This window comes from Gymnodraco acuticeps, unplaced genomic scaffold (assembly GCF_902827175.1).
Source record: "Gymnodraco acuticeps unplaced genomic scaffold, fGymAcu1.1, whole genome shotgun sequence".
In the NCBI taxonomy this organism is placed as follows: Eukaryota; Metazoa; Chordata; class Actinopteri; order Perciformes; family Bathydraconidae; genus Gymnodraco; species Gymnodraco acuticeps.
Genome location: NW_022990924.1, coordinates 571,997 through 599,055, shown reverse-complemented (window position 1 = coordinate 599,055; position 27,059 = coordinate 571,997). Strand labels below are relative to the sequence as shown.

General features: G+C 40.2%; 2 protein-coding genes across 3 annotated transcripts in view; one reads left to right on the top strand and one right to left on the bottom strand.

Moving 5' to 3' along the window:
- The window catches only part of iyd (iodotyrosine deiodinase), a 38,367-nt gene extending 12,326 nt beyond the window's left edge, over nt 1-26,041 (top strand). For both annotated transcript variants that reach the window (XM_034234050.1, XM_034234051.1), the window contains 5 exons: nt 23,396-23,599; nt 24,437-24,634; nt 24,763-24,922; nt 25,149-25,305; nt 25,469-26,041. In XM_034234050.1, the coding sequence (XP_034089941.1) occupies nt 23,396-23,599; nt 24,437-24,634; nt 24,763-24,922; nt 25,149-25,305; nt 25,469-25,651 (902 nt within the window). In that variant the 3' untranslated portion in view covers nt 25,652-26,041. The remainder of the gene's footprint in view (nt 1-23,395; nt 23,600-24,436; nt 24,635-24,762; nt 24,923-25,148; nt 25,306-25,468) is intronic.
- Nucleotides 190-22,146, bottom strand: ppp1r14c (protein phosphatase 1, regulatory (inhibitor) subunit 14C). Its single transcript, XM_034234052.1, has 4 exons — nt 21,769-22,146; nt 5,339-5,422; nt 4,761-4,793; nt 190-2,694 (listed from the first exon to the last, which is right to left on the bottom strand). The coding sequence occupies exons 1-4, from the start codon at nt 22,000-22,002 to the stop codon at nt 2,620-2,622; spliced, it is 426 nt and encodes a 141-aa protein (XP_034089943.1). The 5' UTR covers nt 22,003-22,146; the 3' UTR covers nt 190-2,619.
- Nucleotides 26,042-27,059: the final 1,018 nt, after the last annotated feature.

The window sequence follows — 27,059 nt, the reverse complement described above, 5'->3', positions numbered from 1 at the left end:
CTTCCACCTGTTTCTTGTTTTTAGGCTAGGCTAAGCTAACCCATTGTAACTTGGCCTCACATTTTCAGGACAAACATGGGAGTGATGTTGCTCTTTTCATCCAACTCAAAGCAAACTATTGTTCTAAATAAAGTACAAACCACACTTCCTTTCCCTGTAAAAACGAAATGAATCCACACAGAGAAGGCATCTGTTTAAACAGTACAGAGTCCTTCTGCATTTTTATTATCAGCAAAAACAAACCACACACCACATTACATTTTAAAAACAAGAACGCTTATTGTGGATGTACAGAAAAACAAAACTGCAGCTGAAAAACTGAATATTTTCGTCTTAATAATTATAATAAGAATAAAGGTATAAAAAGGAAAGTGTTTTATTTTGTGAAATTAAAAACCTTTGGGCCAACAAAATGTTCCCCTCTACATGCGACTTTAAAAATACATGCAAACGTAAAGCTTTCTAGTATGGAACACTTTCTAAATACTCTCCACATGAAATCCCATAAATTATAAAATATCAGCCTATTGCCCCTGAACTGTTTCTTAACAGGGAAAAGCCTATGGAGTACCTCGACATCAGTCCAAATGCATCGCAGTTGCTTATAATGGCTTCCTCTAACCTTTGCCTTCAATTCACTCATCCAGAAACAAGTGATCATTTTCAAACAAAACAACCGTTGCTATGTGAGTGCGCTGGACACCAATGCAGTCCAAATTGATAGAAAGAAAAGCAAAGAGGAGGCCACTAAAGACTGAACGCACCCCATCATTAAAGACACACACTTCTCCCAGACACATTTCTCTGGCGTCAAACGACAGTGAAAATGTGTTTTACACAACCAAAACCTGGGAAGAACATCTAAAAACAGCACCATTTTCAAATGTCCTGGATTCTCTCCAACGCGACCGTCACGTTGTTTCAACACAAGAAGTTCTACAAAGTCAGACATGGTATCTAAGTCAATACAAGTATTTTTTGCTTGATTATAAGTTCATAATATCTATTCTCTTCATCAGTGTTTTCTCTCTGTTGTTAGCATGCAAGACGGGTGCTTTGCAAGTGTTATGTTAAAACCAAACATTGCCCTGCTTTGTCTTTGGCAGCTGAGGGTTTACAGTATAATACGGCAGATTCAGGTCTGCGCCACTCCGCTCGGAAACACGATCGACTGCTCAGAAGTGAAATCGGGCCCTACCCCAAAACAGAGTCATGATTGTACCAGAGCGTACAGGTTAGTGAGTGTGTTGGTGTACATTGACAACAATAAATAATTAAATCCAGCACTTAAACCTTGGATTATACAATAAAAACCTATTCTCTGCAACCTGGAAAAACATCAACAACAAAAAAAAGAATCTACGCCCTCTCGCAGATGTTTACAAACCCAACAAACAATCTCCAGGGAAACGCTGCCATGCTGTATGACATTTAAGATGTAATACTCCCAGTTTTGGCACACCTTCCCTTACAGGACCTGACGAGTGTCAAAGTTTCAAGTTGCTTTCAGGTTATGACTCAACCATAATTGCCTTTTAGGTTGTCAGTAGTTAAGGTTCTGTGTAGAGAAAAAGAGTGATTGGATCCTGAATTTCCTTAAAGGCAAATCACTATTAGTTAGAGTTAAGTGAACCAGAGTGTAATAAAAAACAATGTATTAGCATTGTGCTTAAACCTAAATTGACCAACTGATATGAATTCTGATGAAGAAGAGCAACACCGTTATAAGTGAAAGGCTACCATCATACAGGTTTTGTAGTCTCACACAAAGAACTGCAACACCCATCATGCCTTTCTGTTGGGAAATGTACACTAGAACAGTGGGTAAAAAGCTGATGATTTTCACAATATTTTAGCCTCGCTTACTAAAACGTCCCCACTCTTTCCAGAGTTTACACATCACAAAAGGACAGAACTGATGTATTAACGCCTTGTGCTGAAATTAAAACTACAGAGCTCCCTTATATCCGAAGCGCTGAAAGAGTAAGGGTAAGCAGGGTGACTTTAAAATAGGACGAAACGGAAAACTGTTGAAGACCACATTTCAAATCACATGAACAATAAATGGCAACATACAGTATAAGTTACAGTAAAACACCTTAGTAAAAAAAATGACAAAATCTCGAAGCACTGTGTTTACATAATGCTACAGCTAATTGCACACCTACTGCAGTACAAACATTTTGTTACCACGCCCCCTTTTTGTTGGTGCTTTTAGTCTGTATGGCTGTTGGGATTACAGCGTTAGCTTGTAACATGGCTCTGAAATGTGGAATTGGGTGGTGTTCATGTTAAAGCACAGTTGCAGTTGTGGCATGTTCCAAGGCTTGACATTTTATTGTGGCTGTATATTAAACATGTCGGCTCTGTTTTGCTTATGTACCTTTTCAACAGTTAAATATAACAATACACCTTGTTATTCTACGTGATGGTGAAATGAAGTGCTATATGCATGGAGTTTATGGTGCATGTTCGCAAATTGCAGAATAGTTACAAATGCCGTTATGTTTAAGTATTTCTGTGTGATGACAGTCCATGTTGAGTGGGTTAAGTAGGTGGAGCTGAGATGATGCAGTTTATGGTGGATTTATGGTGGATTTATGGTGGATTTCACAGCCATTATAGGCCCTTCTTGGTTGGCGCACTGAGTTTTCTCATTCCCCTTATCCTGGCCAGCAGATCACGGACAAAGTCCTGCAAGGGAGAGAAGAAAACAGTCATTCACGCACAAAAGGAAATATACAATTAAAAAAATGAATTCCTAATAGTTAAAGATGCATTACAATGATCAAACAGGACTATTACATGCTCACAGTAAAGAAGGAGATATGGATTTTAATCTTTAGATATTTACAATCAATCCTCAGTTTCTATTATAGTTAAAGCTAAAGTTGGCAAACATGTCCTTCCTTTAAATACGAGTACATCAATTATCAGCAAAGGTTTTTATTTTTAAATAGTTACATTTTTTGAAGTAAATTCCTTGGCTTTCTTGTCAATAAATTGGACTAGAAGATTGATACCACTCATGTCTCCGCAATGAAGCTAGAGTAGCTTGTTAGCTTAGATGAGAGTAATACCTACGTCACTTCCGGGCAAAAATTACGGCCCCGCCCACTTTTTGGGGAAAACAACGCTGTTATTTGAATGGCGGTCAATACAAATTCTGAAGTTTTTGCCAATCCGATCACATTTTTTTGAAAACCGTGGATTTTTGGATCTTCAAAGAGCTCGATTACGATGGCCAGTCAGGCAAACAATTACATTCGATCATTGGAAATCGACAATCCGTCTCGATATATGGTTAAATTAAAATCAGTAGGCGACCCTGTAATTTCTCCAGCTGTTACTCTCATGAGCGAGGCGGAAAATAATAGTTTTAACATGCCAAAAAGCTGCTGTGTCGTTTATTGCACCTCAAACATACAAAATAATCAAGAGTTCAGTGTGTCTGTACTTCCTCTAAGAAGAAAGGACAGTAGCAGAAGAGCTCTGTGGCTTCAGGCTCGATCGCCATTCAAATGACAGCGTTGTTTCCACCAAAAGTGGGCGGGGCCGTAAAGTGACGTAGATGTTACTCTCATCTATGAAAATCGATAGCCTACTGCTATATTTAACCATATATCGAGCCCGATCGTCGATTTCTAATGGCTTAATGCAATTGTTTGCCTGTCTGGCCATTGGAATCGGGCTCTTTGAAGATCCAAAAGTCTCCGGTTTTCTTACATTTCTGATCGGATTGGCAAAAACTTCAGAATTTGTATTGACCGCCGTTCAACTGACAGCGTTGTTTTCCCCCAAAAGTGGGCGGAGCCGTTATTTTTGCCCGGAAGTGACGCATTTGTTACTCTCATCTATAGCATAAAGAGTGGAAACACAGTGAGACTGCTGGTCTTTTAAATGTATAAGCAAATATTCTACCAAACAGCTTAAAGGTGCTGGTAGGCAGAATGACCCTTCGGACAAAATTAGACTAGCAGGCTGGTTGTATCTTCAAATTTAGTAGAGTAGAAGCTGCTATCCATGATAGGGTGACGGTGGAGGGAGGGAGAGTCTCTCTCTCTCTCCCTCTCTCTCTCTCTGTGTTTATCCCCAGCTGATGCCTTCTTTTGGGGATTGTGTTCAAAATGGCATATGTGCTACTCCATTGTCAAGGGATTACAGTGTGTGTGTGTGTGTGTGTGTGTAAGTATGACACTGGTTTGACACTTTGAGAGGCTTTCTATACTAGTGACCTTGTAGTGGTTGCTGCAGTTTGACCTAATGCCGCACACACACAAACACGCAAGTGAAAGATGGGGAGTCTAGGCTGAACAAGATCGCCGCATGTAGAGGTAATGTGATTGGTCTGCGCTACCTGTAATCACCAAAATAGCTTAACCTTTTCTCACCCTAACCCTAACATGTAATACCTCTTCTCACACACACACACACACACACACACACACACACACACACACACACACACACACACACACACAGACACACACAAACAAACACTTAACATAATCCAATTAATTAATAATAAGCAATTTGGTGTGTTTGTACACAGTACTATTTTGCTAACAGTGTTTAAGCTGCTGAAAAAAAGTAATGTTAAGCAATGTCTCTTCAATTTTAGTCTTTAACCCTTTGTTGTATTTATGTCAGGATGATAGTGGAAAGAGACAATGAATGTCATTGTCACAACTCAATCATTTACCCCACACACACAATGCTTGAACTTTTGATTGTGTGACAGACACACTGAACATACTCACCCCTGTTGGTTTGTAGCAGTCTATTAACGATACCTGTGCAAAAGGAAGAAAAGGAAAACATTTGAACAAGAGTGACAGCTCTCTGACTTTTCATTCTTTATTCTTTATACATCGGCTTTGTAAGTGGTTGGTGAGCATGTTGTTGGGCTATGGTACCTGTCAGTCAGAATCCAACAACCAGAATGTATTTGAATACACCAGCATTAAGAATCATACAGCGAGAAATACAACTACAAGTACAAAAGGCAGCTATGTCGATTCACTGATAGAAGACTCAATAGACCAGCATGCAAATAAGTCACATGACAAGTTTCCCTTAAGAGCAGGATTTTGCTGCTGCATTCAAAGACAATTTGGTTGTAGGATTCTGACTGTCGTACTTCAGGTGTGTTCAAACAGGACAAAAAGCTAAATGTAACTGACAGACTGACTGCGTGAAAGTGGGTTGCTATACATTACAATACATTTCATTACATTAGTAGAGTATATTACAATGGGGTTAGCTAAAAATAGATATAGGTACAATAGACATAAAACGTAAAAGAGACATAAGACAAACAATCCCCATGTGTCTATACCTGTAGTTTGGTGGCCCTCTCGTCGTCACTGGTGACATCCAACAGCTCATCTATGTCTATCTCTACCTCTGGCATCTCTTCTTCCTAAAACACAGAAACAGTCTTGGTTAGTGAGGAAGACAGTGCCATGAAACCAACAAAAGAAAAGAGGCAAACAGGAAATATGAATTTGAAACAAAGCCTTTACTAAAACCAACCCCAATCACACACTTTCTCTCATTATCAGTTCTTTCATTTCATCTCTGTATTAAAATCAGTGTTTCCACGTCGCTGCACTCTGAGCTCCAAGCAGCCTGAACATATATTTGCCTACTAGGAGCAGGCATCATATGGAAATGTCATTGTGGTATATCACGCTGTCGGGCTGGGCCATTTAGTGGTTTGGTGGTTGGAGGCTGTTTTCAGCTCAACGCCACTTCAAAGGTCCTGTGTTTATCCGGATATTTTTATTTCACCACAAGGCTTGTGTAAAAGGGGCACGAAGGGCGGATCAACCCTTTCCTCCCAGCTACCACATGACGTATCTTCCAAACTCTCCCTCCTAGGTATTAGAGCTAAAGAAAAACCATGTGCAAGTGCAGTTACTTTTGTGTGTTGTGGCCTTTACCAACAGCTGAACTGCTCAGTAACAACATACTGCATGATTGAAGCAAATGCTCTCCCATCCCAACATAATTCGGGAAAACATCAATATTGGACGATTCCGTTCCTCACCAATTATGTCAAATGCCAACTTTCATTGTCAATACAGGAAATGGTATGCCTTTCTTCTGAGGGACAAATGGGGCTCTCGTAGAACACCGTTTGTGAAATGTTGCAAAACCTCCTAGTGTCACATAAAATATGGCCTTTTTTGCCTTATCTTAACCATACCTAAGCTATTTGCCATAACCATTTTGGTTTTGAAAAGCAAGAATCGCAGGCCGCAGGATAGCTCAGTGGTTACAGCTGGCAGCCTACTGTATATGAGGTCACCGCCGCCTAGTAAGCCACTTCGAATCCTGTCCGGCCGAACATTTCAGGCAAGTCCTCCCCTCTGTCTCCCCCTTTCAACTCTAAAATCTCCAAAAAAAGGCCCTCTGTCCCAAAAATACCTTGTCAAAAAAGCTAGTTATATAAATGTTAGCATTGGTCTTCAATAATTCATTTATTCTAGGGTTTTGTAGAACTGTCTAGTAAGGACGTTCTTGTCTTCCTGTCTCTTTAGCATCCCCTTCTACTGCATCGTACATCCTCTTGAACTAACTTCTATTCATCTTCTATCATCTTTTTCACACATTGTGTAGTTTGGATAATCCCACTGAGCATCAAACATCCAACTCTTTGGCTATTTGTGGCATTCGTCGCTATCAGCTCACTGATTTGGCCAATCGGTTGATTCATAATAACTCTCACCAACCTTTGACCAGAAATCAAACCAGCCGTGTCTGGAAAATAACTGCACAACAGCTGACTGATCAATGAGCAGCAACAATGGCAACAATGGCTGATGATTAGCTGATCATGTATATAATGTTGTTGTTGTTAGTGTTTGGGTGTTTCTCATGCCAAACAATTGGTTAAAAGTTCTCTAAAACGACTACATGAAAAAATACCTTACATGAGAAAAATTCTCTTTTAGATTGAACGCTCTTGTTGGGCAGCAAACTAGACTAATACCTTTTTCTATCACATCCCCTTTCCCTTTGTCCACGATGCTACAACACTGAAACTGTTTTTAAAGTGTGCTGTGTATATGTGAGCGTTTATGTTTCTCTCAGAGGACTCCTTCATGCTTTCGCCTGGAGCGTGCACTGGTATTCAGACACAGGGACGGGGAGGATGGAGAGAAGATTTGATTTGAGCTCTCAGCAATAAATCTCAGTCACTGTCATTTCACTTTTCACGTGGGTGGATGTGCACAGAATACAATTAGCTCACAATTATACCTTTGAAATACGATACCAAATGTAGCACACGTAGCATGTAGGCTCTATGTTTGAAGGCATGACTACAGATGAATTGCAACTGGAGTTTTCATATAAATCATTAACGTTGATGATGACCATATACAACAGATATGTATAACGCCCATGTAAGGAATAAACACACATACTTAACTTTAAAAATCCTACTTGACATCAGTGACACCTCATTTGCATTTGTTCATACCCACACTCGCTCATAAGGCTACCCCACCATCATCCTCATTCCTGAGCTGTTAAGAGGCATTTACACGGCGTGCATTTTAAGCATCTCCCTAAAGTCAACTGTACCCTCCAACCTCTTCTTCTCAAATCTCTCTCCGCGTCTTAGCGAGAGGGTCTCGCTCTGAAGTGCCCCCTCGTTAAGAAAACAGAAAAGAAAGGCGGAGAAATGTGGCAAAACGTATGAAAGCCGTTCATTTATTAGTATAGAAATGTGTCCGCTATGGAATCAGGAGGACTGAGGTTATATGCAAATGCATGTCAGGCGTTTTTTCAAAATGCAGGAGAGATAACTGGTTGGATGCTGTTGCTATGTGAAATTCTCATTTTCAATTTTTTGTGGTACTGTCCTGCAAAACTAAAATGCAGTGAGTACTGTATGATATTCTGTAATACCATATCAAATGGTACGCTACAAATCATTGTAGCTAGAACAACAACATAGAGTTAAAAACAAAGCTGCAGTGACTGCACTTTGGCAAGGCTAGCTGGTGGTATTACCGGGTTTCTATATTTAAAGAATGCATTTTGATGCTCCAAACTTTAAGTGATGGAGTCTGTTAAACCAAACAATAAGAAGGTAATACAAAAATATATATTTAAGTCCTTTTCAATGATAGCTGAGTAGCTGTATTTGTCACCTCACATAGGCATAGTAAACTTCAATTAAAGATGAATTAGAATTGATTAGAATCAGAGACAATAATTCTGAAGAAACAAAAACACACTTTGCTAGTAGATGCTGCATTTAAGATGTCCGTTTTAGATTTTATGAAGGGCAGTAATCTACCTTTTTTATAGGTTTTCACGTCCATATATATCAGAGTCTTCGAAGTCAACTGCTTCCTCTGCAGTAGGTTATGTTTGTTATTCAGTATATGTCTAGAAAATCCTCCAACATTGGGGTGACTAAGTATATAGAAATACTCAAAGATGGCCAAGCTAAAATAATCTCTATTTAGGAAACACACGGACAAAAATTGACGGACGAGGCTGAGCAGGTGTCATGCCCTTAGGACAGATGAACCCCATTATATGTCCAAACTAGAATTTCAAGAACGAATGGTAACAGATGACTGCGCCTTCTTCAAAAGCTTGTCTACAACTGACAGCAGCTATACCTGTCAGTTCTGAAATGTGAGCAGGGCACAGAGATCAGGGACTGGGTCAACAATGCCAAAAAATAGATACAAGTTGCATAGAAAACGGACAGAGAGTGGCGTCCTGATGAGTTCCACAGGCTACTGAGAAAAGATTCAACCTAATAATAGAGATGAATAAGTGAATTAGAATGAGTAACAGTCAAGTGAAAGCTTGTCAAGAGAGTGAATTTATCTCTATTGTAGCGTGGTTATCCCTCAGACTGACGTGTGTGTGTGTGTGTGTGTGTGTGTGTGTGTGTGTGTGTGTGTGTGTGTGTGTGTGTGTGTGTGTGTGTGTGTGTGTGTGTGTGTGTGTGTGTGTGTGTGTGTGTGTGTGTGTGTGTGTGTGCGTGTCCATTCCTCCTGTCAGTAGGCAGAATGTCACTGTGATTGGTGATGACTAGGGCAAGTATGGGCTGTGTGTGTGAGGCATGACTGCAGGCAATCGCCAACAACGTGCAAATCCTCCCCCCCCCACACACACTCAACTTTTTGCCACCATCAATCAGAGAAACGCTCACCACAGGGCTTTGTCTCTCTGTGGAGATTGTGAGAAAGTACCCAAGTGTGTGAAATACACTGCATGCAATGACAATAATTTCAACACTCGTGCACGTTTGCACACTTAAAATGTAGATAAACGGTAAATGTGCCGCCATGCTGGTGATTGAGAAGCTGAAATAGTTGAGGTCACACCCAATGCCCTCTGGGAAAATTATTTTTCATCTTGCCAGAAGTTGAAGGGTGACAAAATGACAGCGGACAATGCCAGGAGACATAAAGGGAGAGGCAATACACACACACATACACACACACTCTTAAAAACAGCATTAGATTGTGTTAGACGGTAGATAGAAAGGTCCCTGCAGCTCATCCTACAAATATATATTTTATGGGAGATACACCCAGGTATTCCTCCACTAAATAAAATGCTGTTGTTTCTAAGATATGATCTCAAGCATAAACCACAAAATGATACTCTAAACAGAAATTAAGTCGTAGCAGATGGCCACTGTCTATTTTCAAATTATTCTTGTACTTTTGAGTTTGCTGGACATTAACGACAACAAATTAAATACAATTAAGGAAGAAAATGAAAAACAACTAAGTACTGCAAAAAGTAAGGTATTCACAGGTAGAAAGTTTTAAAAAATGTGGAGAAGCCATAACAAAGAAAACAAATGCATGATTCTTCTTGTTTAGTTGGCTAAATTACAACATAACACATTGTTACCTCGCTGCATGTGCATATTTTCAGCAACATATTAGTGAAAAGGTGATATGTTGTGTATTAAATACCATAAAAGGGCACTGGCAACGTTATGTGTATTGTTTACAATTTAATAGTGTAAAATCAGGATGGAATAGGATTTTTGGTGTGTTAAAAGAGACGATTAGAACCACCAGTTTTTTCCAATCGGGGGCAAATGTGTTTGTTTTCATAAGCAGAAGAAAGACAGAGATGAAAAGACTTAGTGTGTATCCTATGTATAGAAGACTGTGCGCAAAAGATAACAAGGAGCGGAGTGTTTGTTGTAAAGAAGGATACTTTGAGTCGACTTTGTGAGAGAGCCGGCAGCGAGACAGGCCAGCCAGTGTGTTTGTTTTTCTGTTAGTGCAGAGAAAGTGTGTGCATGTGTATCACACTTGTTTTCACCGACAGCTAAGCAGCCAGCAGGGCTTTCAGTCTGGTTTGTCTGTGGTGAGGTGAATCAAAACTAATGTGAGCGGCCCGGCCCCGTGACTCACCACAAACTCCATTCAGTCTCTATTCAAACACTCTCTCCTCGAACAAAGAGTCAAACTCCTTGTGACAGGCCATCACTTCACTCAGAAAGGTGATTCATCATTATTACCATTCATAGTCTAATTACGTGAACGAGAACTACTAGTTGTATTGAACAGTGAAGGGTTAATTGCTAAGGCCACTTATATATGGAGGACGGAACATGACTTAAGTATAAATAAATAAATGTATGAAGAAATACAGGAATAAATAAATAAATACGTAAATAAATAAATAAATACAGGAATAAATAAATACAGGAATAAATAAATGACGAAATAAATACAGAAATAAATAAATGTTGAAATGAATACACAAATAAATAAATAAAAGAATAAATGCATAAATAAATGCATAAATAAATATGGAAATAAATAAATCAATGTATAAATAAATAAATAAAAGTCGAAAATAAAACAGAACACACGTTATTATATATCTTTCATTTATTTCTACATTTACGCGACATACATTTATTTATTCCTGTATTTCTTCATACATTTATTTATTTATACTTAAGTCATGTTCCGTCCTCCATACTTATATACAGCAGAAAGGTAATTGTGTAAGGTGGATTCAATATTTTATTTTAGGTTGTATTTCCCATGCCTATATCCACAGCTAACAATGACATAATGGCACGGTAGCTAGCTGCTAACTTGTGATTGAAATACCACAATCCAAATGAGTCTCACCTCAGAAATAAAGACCGTTCAGAAGCTATGCTAGCTTATAGCTGTACTGCCAGAAAAGAAGCACCCGCCACAAATGTCAGGGAGAAACTAGGAAAAGCTTTACATTTTTTGGAAGAGCTACATTGTCTAACTATAGCCTAATCAATATTCAAATGTAAAAACGATTACAAGAAAGCCAACCTACCTAAAAAGAATATAACGCTTAACTAAATATTTTAGACCATTTAGGGTTAGAGTAAGGTATGTTTTTGACTTGTAATATGTACAATTCTGGATTTATTGATGATATGAAATGTAAATACTGTAAACAAAAAAAAAAGAGCTGCAGTGACACAGCAGTAAGTTGTTTTCAGGACAATCATGGCTGCTGTCAGGTAGAGGCTAAAAATGGAAGCTTAGCAGTCAAAATCGTTGTCTATCAAATTACATTTTCTCTACGGGCATATTCAGAGAGAGAGAGAGAGAGAGAGAGAGTATGTGTGCGTGTGTGTGTCACAGACAGAGTGGTTATGTTGCAGCGGTGTAGAGAGCACAGGAACGTTCAGTCTCTGCCTGTAATGGCTAAATAAGTGTCTGGGTAATAAACATAAAATGTGGCCCTGATGTTGCCGGATAATAGAAGATCAAAATTGAGCACATTCACACAGTCTGAAAAGTACTCAGGTTAATAAAATCATAACACCCACTCATCGGAACAGACAGCGCTGTATGTGAGGGGATAAGATGGAATACTAGAGGGGCGGAAAACGAAAGATCTGAGGGAAATAGGGTGGGACGGGAGGGATTTGAGGTGCATTTTAATAGTAAGGGGATGCTAAAATATTTAAATTACATTGTAAACAAGGAAAACTTGAAAAGCCAGTAAAAAAAAAAGAAGGAGAAAACAAAAACAAACAAGCTATGTAAATCGGGGATCATGCAGAGACGAGAGAACGGCCGCAAAAGGGAAGCTAAAAAGAAATGAAGAAAGCTAAGTTTGGGACCAGTAATTGGAATCCAAAAGAGAAGAAAATAAGATGCAGGGAGATGGGGAGCGCACAGATAAGTGGGTCACGGTGGTGGTGGTGGTGATGATGAGGCAGAGGAGGGTTGTGCAACACAGTGAAACTTCACAGCGCAGCTTTCTTCCACTCCACCGCCATGCTGTGTCACATCAGAGGGATGAATTCATCATAAGAGACCGAGTGAGCTGTGGGAAAGAAAGAGAAACTACTACACGCCAGAGAATGGAGGGGGAGGATGGGACAAGTTAAAAAAAAAAAAGCTGAGAGGCAAGGTAGGATCAAATGTACTTTACAAAAGAGGATGCAATAGTAGAAAGAAGCGTTTCTACCGCTATTCCCCTCCCTTTCCTCCCTCCTTCGTTTCTAAACACCTCTCTCCCCCAGGCGATGCAATTTGCTGAAACCATGCAGCAGGGATGATAAAGTTAGCTGCTGCAGCAAAAAGCTCTTTCCCACGCTGAATCAGCTGTACTCCAGAGGACATTGAATTGGGGTTGGGGAGGGAGGGAGGGATTCATCCTCAAAGGAGGATTCCAGTGCAAACTACTATGATCCTGCATGCTGAATATTGGAAGCTAATTCTGTGAACTCCTTCATCGATTATTCAACGCTCATTGTGGAGGGAAATTCTCAACAATAGGGTTGCCCGGATATTAGCTAATGCTAGATATTCATTGTTGTAGATACCTATCTATCCAACTATCGTAGATTTCTAATGCAACTTTTTTTTTTTACAGTAACAGTAGATAAGAGTTGGACTATCATAAATCCTTAATTAGTTACACGATGGGGAAATGTATGTTGTTACACCAAAGGGACAGTGCAGATAAAAAAAGATATCATGTGTTATTCAGTACACTCACCATATTGTGCTTTGATTACGTTTGTATATCAATTACTCACCCTGTGTTGCCTTGTTTGTGAGATGTTTTTCTAGCAATTAGTCAGCACATGACTGCATCAATGAGACTTGGATTGTACTGCATGAGTTGTGTTAGAGTTGTTGGATTTAGTCTTGCTTTTGGAAAACAGCCCCAATTTACTTCAAATCATTTTCTTTGTTTATTGTGTTTTTCATACACCATTGAGACTTGTGAGAAAAACAGTTTTCTTCACAATTTCAGCACATCATTGATACATAAATGATCATTTTGGCGAGTCCTTTAAAGCGTTGTCTAGTAGTCGCCGACACACACATGCTACTGAACAAGGTCAAAATCCCTGAAATCATCTCATCCTGGTTTGGTCTGAAGCCCTGATTTAAAGCTCAGAACGAGTTCTGTTGTGGATTCAACCATGCAACTGCCAGCATCTCTCTTGTGACTCTATTTCACAGTTTTGTGATCCGGGGGCGCATGATTCATATTATCCTGAGGCTGATGTAATGACAGCTGGGGCCCGTTTGGGCCATCGCTCTCGATGGAAAAACGGGGCTTCGAGCCAAACTGGACATTCAACGTCAATAAGTGTTTCCAGTGAAATGAATGGATTTATTCAAATTCAGAAGCTATCAGAAATCCCTTTGTTCTGAGGCCATAGACTGCTAGCAATGAAGACAAAACAATAAACAAACTTTAAGTCTCCAAGAATGTAATTTCTAACACATTTAACAGATAAGAGTGCCCCCTTATAATATCCATTGCTGTCTTTGAGCTTAGACAAACATACGAGTGAAATACACTCCCACAGGAACACCCCCCGCTGACTTTGAAAGTCAAAACAAAGTCTCCCTCTGACATACACGCGTGAATGACGACAGTGTTTTTGCATATTTTCCCAGTGCCAACCATGGAGAGTGACTCAGTGTTTGCACACAGCCAGTTTATAAATTGTGTCGGCCCGCAAGCTGACAATGAAACCAGTGATTAACTGGATCATCTGGGGTGGGAGGGGATGTCATATCAACACAGGAAACACAGTGTGTGAGTGTGAAAATTAATCTCTCACTTATTTATTCTTCTTCTATTTTTGAACAATTTGCATCTGGCATATCTCTCATGTGATCGCGAATTGCACTTACCATTTTAAGATTTGTTTTCCCTACCACTATATCTTGGGCTATATTTGACCCAGATATAGACCAGTGCTTCTCAAAGTGTGGTCCGCGGACCACTGTTGGTCCGTGAGCGCCCCCTAGTGGTCCGTGAGTATATTGGTAAAATTTCACATTTGAAATAAATAAATACATTTAAGTTTTTCGCACTCTCGCGGGAATATCTCCGCAATGGAGCGAGCTTAAGTTTCACTTTCGATTGCATGATATAGCCCAGATACACACCTTCATCACACATGTTGCCACTTGTTTGTACCATTTTCAGGCGATTTGTAAAAAACGATGTGTTTTTGGATATTTGTGGAGTTAGGTGGTCCTCGAGTGTTTTTTTATTGGTTAAGTGGTCCTTGGTATGAACAAGTTTGAGAAACACTGAATAGACCTATAAATCAAGTTAATAACCTGCAGACACTTTGTTATATCTTCAATTGTATTCTTCATTCTATCCATCTATATTTTCTCTTTTATGCACCTGCCAGATATGTAGAAACATCTAAAAACATGACATCATAGTAGTATAACCGTCAACCCCATAACCACAGCATACAGGGAGAACCATATGAGACATGGTGGAAGGAGAACGGGAGGCAGACATCAAGATAAATTAAATGAAAACTTGCATTTTATGACTGTAATCATCGTTTTATCACATTTTGGGTTTTAATCAGTGGTGGCTCATTTTTGGTGAGCTTGTAGCAATTAAACCTTTTCATACACTTTGAAGGCGTATGTGATTAACAGTGTCAATGACAGACATTAAACGATTAATCTACATGTATGTGAAAGCCACAGGGATGACAAGAACAAAACGCTCAAGGGAAGAGGAGGCGGATAAAAAAAGAAGAAAACAGGTGGGTGGCTGTCCCGGTGGATCAGAGGTTGAGGAAAGGAGAAGTGTCGAGATGACAGCAGCAGGAGGCATGTAGAGAGGCGAACACACACATTGCAACCTCGCCCTCCATTTTGTTTTTCAGACAGATATTTGACGCCTTTCTGACGTTTATAACTGTTTCAAAAGCTGGTGGTTATCTGCTCGCTAAAAGGCCTTCTTGTCAGCACCTCTGATTTGTTTCGCAGCAGATGCATGAGTCTGCAGGTGCCACGTGAAATGTGTCAACACGCGCTCGGACAAAGACGCTAAGCGAGAGTCTATTTTTTGCCCGTGCAATTTAAATGGCAGGGAGATAAATGTCCGCCATCCCAAGCGCAGATAACAAACAACAATGACCTTCCCCGACAGATCCATAAACACATCAGGGTCACCCATTGACTAAATCTTCCAATAAGTAGATCTGTCTTGCTGGATGTAGTAATTTAAAATCTAGATCCAAGTTTATAACAAGATGATGTATTTTTCTCAGATTAATTCTCCCTGCTCTTCCCCCCGCTCTATTCATTTTTGTATACAATTTTGACCTTCAGCTGACAATGTTGCAGGAAGCCTCTGGTTTAAAAAATAATGAGGTAATCAAGCTTAGCTCACTTCCTGTCGTCAGTCAAAGGGAGATGTATTCAATTGATTACAGACTTGAATCACATTCATCATCTGTCAGTGGATGGATGCACTTTTGAATGGACTAATAAAGAGGTAAAGGATGAACCCTTGTATACCACCAGCATAACAATAGCCTAGATCATGAAATAGTATACTGGTTACACCTGTATGTCTGCAGTATGTCGTACATATAGTATATCCGGTAACCGTTATGGTAACACAATTCCTATGTGCGTCAATATGTGTGTGTTTATCCCCGGCGTGCTATTCCTAAATCCTATTGAACGTTGCTAATGACTTGGCTTGAGTTACACTGTGTACTCGTCCTCTGCTGCCCAATGAGGTTCACATGATACACGGCCAGAAAAACATGAAAGGCGAGCAAATGGGAATGTTATTGACAAGGTCACAGGAAGGGGAGGAGGGGGAGGGGATAATGATTCAGACAGGAGGAGATTAAGATGTTTTTTTTTTTCTAGAAGTCACTGTTGAGGTCAACAACAAAACCCACATTCCTTTGTGCACACACACACACACAGCCTTGAGACAGAGTTCTTACACACATGGGTGGAAATGAAATGACCTCCTGTATTGTGGTGATGATCCAGAGAGAAAGATAACAGACATAAGACTAAGTATTATCCTTGAGAAGATGCTCCATCTCTTACTTCCTCTTGCTCTATTTGGCCCTAAAATGCACACTGACCTATGTGTGTGTGAGGACTCATCCATTCATGGAGAAGTACCCCTGACCGCTCACCACCCCATATCTGCCAAAGAGCAGCAGAATATCATCAACCGAAAAAAGAAAAAAAAGCAACTTCTGTTACACACATCCACACATCCACACAGACACAAACACACCCCCACACAAGGCCCGAGGGGCAGAGCTCTGTGTGTGGGCAGTGTCCGTGCTCGTACACATGAATAAGCCTAATTGAGTGGGGCTCTATTGATGCAGAGCCATGAAAAAGTAGGGCATTACAGCAGTCCCTCTCCCCTCATTCTGCTGCATGCACCCCAACAACACACACACATCAAACTGCAGAGTCAGATTTACCACCCTGTCAATTTCTGTTGCTACGTTACTCTCACACACACACAGAAAAGTCTGTTCCTCAAGAATTGAGTAACGTTTTTTTATCAACAACCTCCATCGATCTCATTCAGGTGCTCTCAGACGGACATCACCGTGCTGACACAATCTGCCTTTTAATCAACTAGACCTCAGCATTAGTATGCCCTCCAGTACAGTCTGTCTGGTCTCTCACGGTGGGCTCCTGAATGAGTGAGGGGCTAGGGATTTTTTGACATGTGTAATTTAACCATTGGACGTACAAAGAATAAAAATGATTCTTGTCGACACATCCCTCAAATGACGGAAAAAGCAGAAATTATTTATCTTTTTTTCTAGATTTTAACTTCAAGGTGAAATCAAGATTAAAGTTGAATACATTGGTTTAAAATAAATCATAATTTTTAAAACTATAATGCCAAGCATGGTCCAGCTTCTTAAAAATGAGGCTTTGCTACTTTTATTCATCTTATGTGATAATAAACCAAAGATCTGGGGATTTGTACAGTTGGTTCCCTAGGCTCAATGACACTATAGTCAAGTTTAACTTTTTTGTACATTTTGATTAGAGAAAACTAAATTAATTTATAGTCAATGAACTCCATAGGGAATTTGCCCTAATCAAGATAGACTGATCCAGTGCCATTGTATATGATTACAGGAGCAAAATTGCAATTTAATTATGCAAAAGTGTTCCTGATTATCTCTCTATATTGTAATTTGTGGACAGACGTGCCCGTACAGGAGTTGGAGGGAGAAAACGCTGCAGCACCTTCTTTATAGTTTAATGTAACGTGAGCAATGGCTTTGTCAGACAACAGAGCAGAATAGGAAAAGGAAAAAATAAGATTCTGCTGGTCTCCACTGTATTAAGTGCTGCATTGGGAGCAATGAGGGTCCTTGGCTTTTCTCGGTCACCCCCTCCCCTCTGTCCTTTGAACAGCCAAGTAAACAAGGCAACATATCCCAGGAGAGCCGAAGGGATCCATCTCTGACAGAACTCACCTTCTGTTATCCCATCGCACAGGGAGAGGAGGAAGGAGGCCGAGGCCCAGGGCGAATTTAAACCAAGGTTAGAAAAACACATAAATAAATTGTAATAAAAGACAATGAGCTACAGAAAAAGGGAAAAACACAGTTGGGATAAACAATTGATGATTTTTTGAGTAAATGTCTTGTTTGCTTCAAAGTTTAATTAACATTAATGGTAATGTGCTAATCAGCTTTCTTGCACAGATGTTGATGAGATTGATCATGACTGTGTGCCAAATAAGCTATTATAGGAAAGGGCTATCTTAGCTTAGCATAAAGACTGTAACGGTACGTCCACAGCAGCTTTTCAAAAATCTTGAAAATCTTGGAGCTGGGCGTGTCTGAAAGCTTGGGGATTTCGCGACCAACAACCAATCACATGAATCTCCCGCCCCCGACATACAAAGCAAAAAACCCCGGTTCTTCTCCACTATTTCTTTTAACATTTTGAACATTTATGAGATTAATGTCTATGGTGCTATTTTATGCTACATTCCATGCTGGCTAATGATACTGTCTATGCTTGCTAGCAACGAAGTAAACTAGCAACGAAGTAAACTGGATATAAAATCCCCAAACAAGCGAAAACCTACCAGTTTCACCCACTGTCTCTGCCACCTCCCTCCATGCCTGGTTCCTCCGGTTTGTATCCCGGTAAGTAAATAGGGACTCGTCATAAAGAACCGGGTGATTTGCTACCGCAATAACTAACTTCTCCTCCATTTTTGTGGAATATAGAATGAACTGCGGTCTGGCTCTCCCAGCTTGCACGCGGTTTGATTGGCTAGCGCTTGAACTGTCAGATTTGCATAAACGGGATTTGATTGGCTGACGCCTCCAGCATAAAGACTGTTAACATGGGTAAAAAGCTAGCCTGGCTCTAGCTCAAAACTTTAGTCTGTGTATTAAGTACACAAACAATGCACTTTGTTAATTTGTGAATTTAGAAGTGCTAGTAGGCAGATTGTGTTACCTTAAGAAAAAGCAATGCTAGCATTTAGCTCTTTAACGTTTTTTATGCTAAGCTAAGCTAACTCTCCACAAGAAATAACAGCATGAAAACTATTTCGATTTTGTGTGAAAATACCATGGATCTTTCCTTATGTGGGTTTATCAACCTACAGTCCACGTAGATTTTGTACAAGATGAATTGGCAACACATATTCTCACCTTGCTGTTATTGAAACCTGAATCCAATTTAATCTGAGTTAACCCTTCCTGAAATCTATTACCTTCAGCATCAGCACCCCCCCCCCCCCCCCTCTACACACACACACTCCTTGATGCTCTCGAGTATCAAGTTTTCTTATGAAACCGATACAGAGTCTGACCTTTAAGCTAGACCAGCGTCGCCAAATCAGCAGTAGGCCTATCTCCCTCTCTGTCCAGCACACTCAACACAACAAATGTGTCCATCTTAGGTCTGAACATAGAGGTGTTAACAGCCACGGAGGGAGTGTGACTTCCTGTTTACAGTCATGTGATCAAACATCATCTGTAGCGCAGTAAAGTCCACCTGCTCAAACACTGCCGTCATGTTTCTATTCCTAGGCGAACAGATGAAACTAAGCCTTAACAATGCACCACAGTGACAACGTGCCAAAGTAATGATGTACTGGTTTCATTACCTTCTCTCCTCTGAAATGATGCCAGCCTTCATGTCTTTCTACCACCAGTCAACACTGCGCTTATTGCAGCATGATATCAGACTGGCTACAACGCCACAGAGCCAGGGGATTATTATGTGATATTATCCCATTTGCTGTGTGAAAGACATAATATGAGGAGGTGTCACGCTGCTGGGAATATCTAGTTTAATCTAGATTGAAGACAGGGAAAAAGGCACATCTGCAGACAAGAGAGTGGAGTCTTTTTCATCAGTAGGCCTAATAATACAATGGTGGCATCCAGAAATCAAAAGAGACTGACTGCAACACTGAAAGAACATTGTGATTTGCGGTAGTGTTTTGACTATTTTCCTAGATACGCATTTGCATTAAACAAATCACAGTCTCTGAAGAGAAAGGCAAAAGTTGATTGTACTCTTAAATGCGCGCTAGGCCGGTGCTCCCCAGCACTCTTCATCCAAACATCAAATAATTTAGTCGATCCGCACGGGAGGAGCTTCATAGGACTCGTAGATCAAGCGCACCTGCTGACAGCAGACTGACACCCAGCCAAGAGCTCATCCGGCTTTGAAATGTAAACCAGTCCACACTCAGAGGGGCTATGCAACTCTTTAACTTAAGTGAGAACCACAGCAGGACTGTAAAGAGAGGAGGAAGCTTTGCAAACAAGATGACAGCCGAAAAAAAAAAAATCCTGCTTAGGGGTATGGATCGCTTAAAAAACGATTATCTTTCTGTGATATTTATGTAAATGGTAGCAGTTTGCCGTTGCAGGACAGTCGTATGTGCCTACAGTATGGGGAGGAATTATGTGCATTGCATAAATCAGTAGACAAACTCATGACAGACAATGATGCTTGGATGTTGATATTCAGTCTCCTGCTGTGATTTGTGCAGGTGTTTCCCTTCTGCACATGCGCACCAATACAATCAATCTTGGTAATGATGTGTAGCCAGAGGCACACACACATCCCTTATGCTCCATATTTTAATATAACTCAGTGTAGTCTGACAGGTTCATGTGTCAAGGCATGTGTATTCACGCTCACACCGCCTGTTCCATCTCTGATTGGCTGCGTTCCGAGGTGACAGACTAACTGTATGTGTGCATATGTGTGTGCGCGGACCCTCTGTTGCGAGGAAGGGGGTCAGAGCCAGAGGAGGTGATTGGCTGGTGAGGAGAGTCACAGCATCAGCACATCCTTAACCCACTGCCCTTCTTTCCCTCTCCTCCAGTCCGTACCCTTCCCCCCAACTTGACTCCGGCAGCATACTGTAGGGCACACACGCATGCACTTACACACTACCGGCACCTATAGAATCTCTTTATTTCTGCTCCCCCATCTCTCTTTTGCTCACTAACCACACACACAAATCCCTGCCCTCCCCCTTTAAATGTTAAAGAATGCCACTTGTGAATGCAGAATAATGGGGCTGTCAATATCGTCTGGCGACAGATCATCCCTCGAAAGGTGAAGAGGGTTTGAAAGGTCAGAAATGCGACTGAGGAATTAATTTCCACATATAAAGCTTCAGTTAAAAGGGAACTGGAACACCATCATGTCCTCATTTTGCTCTCAAGGAGTATCACATTCAGGATTTAAAAAAATACAATTATTTCAAAACACATTTTCTAATCAATCCACCTTGATAGTATTACATAATCAAAAAAACCCACAGATCTTATCGCTTCTCTCTACTCTCTCTCTCTCTCTCTATCTTATATCTCTCTCTCTATCTTCTCCTCTCTCGCTCTCTCTCTCTCGCTATCTCTCTATCTCTCTCTCTCCCTTATCTCTATATATCTCATCTATCTCCCATCTTCCTCTCTCTCTCTCTCTCTCTCTCTCTCTCTCTCTCTCTCTCTCTCACCGACAGAGAGGATAAGAGAGGAGACAATGCAATGTGTCAAAGTCACAGTGTAAAGAGGCATCATTATTACACCAGACAGCTTTTGTGTCGCTTTGATGCCCCTTGCTATTCTCACTTCTGCCACAAAAAGCCAGCAGGTATCGGTGCTGAGGACAAAGAGACACCAATAAACCCAAATACACAGTCTGTTTAATGGAGGATGTTGGGGTTCGCTATAAAACGGGTGCATTTGTTGATGCCTTTGCAAAGACAGACACAATCCCACATGAGCAGCAAAGCAACTATCAATGTCACTCAATGCATACAGTAAAGTGAGTCCTAATTAGATAACATATAGGTTTAAGCCATCTAATTGATAAAGCATTTCTGCAGATTTTTTTTCACCTGTCTCCCTAAAATATCCGTATGTTTTTGAAGGTGTCGCCCACAAACCGTGTGATTTAATATTTAGGCTCCTCTCACCTCGCAGTCATACAACTCGCTGAGCTGCTCGATGATCCACTCTTCCAGGACGAGTCTTTTCCGCAGCTCTTTCCTGTCGTACTTGACCGTCACTTTGCCCTGTCTCCTCTGCACCGGGTCGTCTCCGGTGATGGGGCCGGTGCCCACGCAGCCAACTGCGGGTGCACCTTGGAAGAAGACGCGGCTGCCGACGGTGGGCAGTGGGGCGCTAGTCTCGGTGCTGGCGGCCGACATTGCGAGATGTTAGGGGGTTAGTGTTTTAGGAAAATGTTGCGAGTGAGTGGAGACTGAGAGATGCACAGCAGACAGGAGAGTGGTGAGGAGCTTTTAAACAGCTGCTATTTAAAGCGCAGCGCCGGAGACAGCCGAGGAGGCGGAGCGAACACTGCAAGAAATGAGCATCCGAGGATGTAAATGGTGTGAACATTGAAATCAAGGTTTCCATGAAAAAAGGAAGCCTTTGCAAATGCCTATTTTCCAAATACAAATGATGTCATTTTCAAGTTATAAAACATCTTAAGACGTGACCATCCCACTATTGCTAAATTGGTGTAAAGGGAAGTTCTGCTAGTTTTTGACAGCTGAAATGAATCTGAAAGATATCATTATGCAGGTTCTGTGCTTGTTTTAGAAAGTGAAATATTTGTAATAGAATCATAAATGATATGTTAAGGTGGGTATTGTTGGGCAATGAGCCACCTAGATTCTCTTCAATGTGATTGTCTGTGTACCAGTGCGCACTGAAGAGCGAGCCCATGCTGGAAAGCTTCAGTCTTTTATACATTCTAGCCAAGCTATTCTTTTGCTTTGTTTTATTATTCATTTGTTGAACCAACTCCATTACATTATTTATGTGTGTGTGTGTGATTTATGTATTTGTAAAAAGGCTAATACATAGGCTTTACCTGATTCTTGATCACCAGCATGTTTTCAAATGAGTTAATTATGAACCCAGTGAGTTCATCCTGGCAGAAATATTTGCGCCACCTGTTGGTCATTGGGGGAGCATTTTGTTTACCACATACTGTAAGTAATGAATGGAAATCATCAACATATAGGGATTAAGTATATACATATGAACTGAATGCTGGTTACTTCACTGTATATATTGCAAAATATCGTGCTTGGGATAAGATGAAATGTGTTATTGCATTACATGTGCCCTTACTATGATGTAAAAATAATCTAAGTTTAAAGTCTAGCACACTTGCCTCTTATGTGTATGTCACACCAGTCAGAAGTAGAGCTGGTACATCTCTAGGATTGAGTAACTAAAATTTATAATTTAGATAAATATAAATAACACACTTTTCTTCCCTGCCAATTGCAGCTTCGATTTTAAAACAGCCCTTTGAGAAAGCTACAAATGAAACAGTCAGGTATTACCTACCAACAGGAAGAGGTAAAATATTGACTTTGTAGCACGTGTACATTATTGAACACATAGGCTCTCATATGTTGATTATGGTGCCATTTCTTGACATTAAACAGAAACAGCGGGTAACCGTGGGGCAGAGCTGCAACCTAAGAGCCACATTCCTCACAAAGATAGCCCTGACTCAGCATTTTTTCATAACACTCAATCTGCACTCAGCCGAGTAACCGGGTCTTCTTCTGTCCTCTAAAGCACTCATGGCTCTGCTGTCAGTCCTCACGCCTGTCCTGGCCGTGGTCCTGTGCCTGGTGATAGGCTTCATGCTGGTGAGGTCACGGGAGACAGAGACCACCTCGACCCCCTCTGGAAAAACTGAAGGGGCAAAAAAAGCAGACTTTAGAACGTGGGTGGACCAGGACTTGCAGGACGATACAGAAATCACAGCAAAAGAGGAAGGTAAGAGCTAATCAGAAACTTCTTTCCCACTTTCTAAAACTTTTTTAAGGGAAACGAAGTATATGTAGCCTAGGCAAGAACCCCAATCTCAACACAAGACATATTTCACATAATGTAAAAACCCCTTATCAATAAGTGAATGTCTTTGGTTTTAGACATAATCATTCACAGTTGGGTTAATCAGTAATAGTAAAGGGCCTGCAGCCTAGGGACATAATAATGTAAGGAAAGGTCATCTTTATTGTCCCCAGAGGGCAACAAGCCACCACAAAGGTAGAACAAGTACAAGGTAGTTACTACTACCTGTACCAGCTGCACATGTAAATGATGAACACATAATGCATCAATATGTTATCCAATGTTTTCTGATGTTTTCTAAGTGCTTTTACATTTTTGTTCATTTAATTATTTTTGATAATTTATTTCTTTAGTAAACGTTATGCTTAAATGCAACATTTCTAAAGATGTTTTTGATCAATCCTAATGAAAGTGCCCTCTGCAGTAGGCAACATGAACTGAAACTGACTCTTGTAGTCAAGCATGTGTGAGGTACTTAAAAGGTATCAGTGCACTTGACCCAACTTTGGCTAAAACAGAGAGAAACGTGTTACCTGATATACGGGCAACGTGCTAGTCTGTTACATACAGTTTCATCAACATATTATATGTGCGTGATAACATAATGTCATCTGGGTTTTAAATCTAATCATTTTGTTTTGCATCATTGAATATAACTTTACATTATGATCCAAGAACAAGCTGTATTGCTATAACAATTTAGCATTTTGTATATAGGCTAGTGCTCACTGGTCCTGCTTTTGTCTGTCATCCTGTTAGAGGATGGCGATTGGGCGGACAGCCACGAGGAGGAAGACCTTCTACATGTACCCTACTCACCACCACGTTACCCAGAGGAGACGATGCTGCAGAGATCCAAGGATCTGTACACTCTGATGAACCAGCGGAGGTCTGTGCGATTCATCAGCCCTGAACCAGTCCCACGAGAAGTAATCGATAATGTCATCCGTACTGCAGGCATGTGAAGACAAATGGACCACTTTTCATATGCTCTAAACCAAAATACAAAAAACGTAAACATTGATCTAGTGGGGGATGTGGCTATTTAATTATTTCCTATCAACTTGCCTCCTCCCTCTGGACAGGTACGGCCCCTAGTGGAGCGCACACAGAGCCCTGGACGTTTGTGGTGGTGTCAGACCCCGACACAAAGCACCAGATCAGACAGATAGTAGAAGAAGAGGAGGAGGTCAACTACCGTCAGAGGATGGGGGACAAGTGGGTCAATGATTTGGCCAAATTAAAGTGAGCACCCACACCACCCTCCCTCATTAATATGTGCTTATTTGTTCTAGAAAAAGTCCATTTAACTGCACGTACAGTGATTCATCCCTATCCCCTTATCCCAAATGTCAGCCTGACTTACACTATGTCTATCTTTCATTATGGACCAATGTACTGTTAAGTCTTCCTACAACTTCCAATCTCTCACATGTCTAACCCATTTGTCAAAACGTCCTTCCTCTTGCAGGACAAACTGGATTAAGGATTACCTGGATGTTGCTCCATATCTAGTCCTTGTATTCAAACAGACCTATGGGATTCTACCAAATGACAAGAAAAGGACACATTACTACAATGAAATCAGTGTCTCCATTTCCTGTGGAATCCTGTTAGCTGCCTTACAGGTAAAGAATAACACCGCCCATTAAAATATACATCAGCCGATAACTGTTTTATTTCTCATTAATGCCATTTAAACAAGGGTATGCATGCGCTTTAGGATAAACTGCTACTTGACATGGTAACGTGGCTGAATGTCTGCTCTCTCTCTGTCCATTTGCTAATCAGAACGTGGGTCTCGTCACCGTCACATCGACACCTCTAAACTGCGGCCCCCAGCTCAGGATCCTCCTCAAACGGCCGGCCAATGAGAAGCTGTTGATGTTACTTCCTGTAGGTTATCCTGCGTCTGACGCCACAGTGCCTGACTTGAAACGCAAGCCTCTGGATGATGTTATGGTGCACATATAACAGAATCAGTCTGTAAAGAAAATACACATTTGTTTATCATCATCTTTGACCCATCTGAAAAATCATCAAAAACATATACCTAATGTAATTAGAAATGTTTTAATTGATCAGTCTAAAACTAAAGCTTAACAATAAACATACAGTATATGGAAGGAACAGAAAAAAGTGTCCTTGCAACCATGCGTTGTGTGTAAGTCATCAGATACACAAAGCAACATCGGATTGACAATCTTCTCTTTAATACAAATCCTTGATTGACAAGTGTAGTTTAATAGGCTATTACTTTATTTTTGAATAAAGATAAACCTACTGTTTATATCCTTTTTGTATGTTTATGTCCAGCCAATCCTGTTGAGTTAAAATACAAATAATAAACATTCCACAAAGCTAGTTTTTCTTTCTTTTGTTTTATCATTATGACATATTTTACAATATTTGTTTACTCTTAATCTAAATCATATAAACACACTATTATGGTTTACAGAAAAAGATAAATCAATCCTGTACATTATTATATGGGATAACATTTTACTGTGATTTAATGGCCACTGGTACAAATGTTAAATCAGTCAAACAAGCCCAAGGTCAACCTCGCTCTTACCAACAAACGATATCCAGCTGCTTTCCAGCGCTGCTGCCAAAATAATACACAATCTGTGTTCAGTTGTTTGCTCTGGGATTGCTTGTGTAAACTGTTTGTTTGCCACTACAATTAATCTGACTATACTGTTGACAAATGCAATGTCCATAAGAAATACATGAATAGTTTGAGATTGTTTATCTTATTATTCTTTTTTTATAGTAACATGCATTTTTATAACAAAATAATGTATACATTTGCAGATGGTTGTAGGAACACATCTGGGGGACTTCTCAAACTGAGTTTTTACCTCTTTACATGAAAAAGAAAATGGAGCATGTGCAAGAGTTGCAGAGCCTGGCTATGTAATCGTTTACGAAGTAACCGGGTACATTTTGTTTTTTTAAACATCAAACTCATCGAAAAGAAGTACTTAGATCTTTTACTTTATTAAGAACCAGGGTGTAGGAACACTCTGTTACAAGTAAAAGTCCTGAAATCACAATGTTTCTCAAGTAAAAGTAAGTACTCATTATGCAATCATATGTTGTTGGTTATGAAGTGAAACTTATACTAATTGTGAATTTAATCCAGGTATAAGTATTTTTTAAGTCTTACTCCTATTGTTTATCATATATCTACTGTATATTTGCAAATTAACTAAATGTATTAAATAAATGTAGTGGACTAAAAGTACAATATTTAGCCTACCTCTGAATTGGAGTGGAGTAGAATAGTAGCATACAATTCAAATACTCACGTAAAGTACAAGTACCTCAAAATTGTACTTGAGTACAGTACTTGAGTAAATACTAACTTAGTTACTTT

Bases quoted from the DNA above. Each gene is read 5' to 3' on its own strand.
- ppp1r14c (XM_034234052.1), bottom strand. From the start codon at position 22,002: ATGTCGGCCGCCAGCACCGAGACTAGCGCCCCACTGCCCACCGTCGGC. The intron at 5,423-21,768 runs GTGAGAGGAGCC...TCTGTGTTTTAG, and splicing joins GCGAGTTGTATGACTGCGAG to GAAGAAGAGATGCCAGAGGT. The intron at 2,695-4,760 runs GTGAGTATGTTC...TCTCCCTTGCAG, and splicing joins ACTGCTACAAACCAACAGGG to GACTTTGTCCGTGATCTGCT.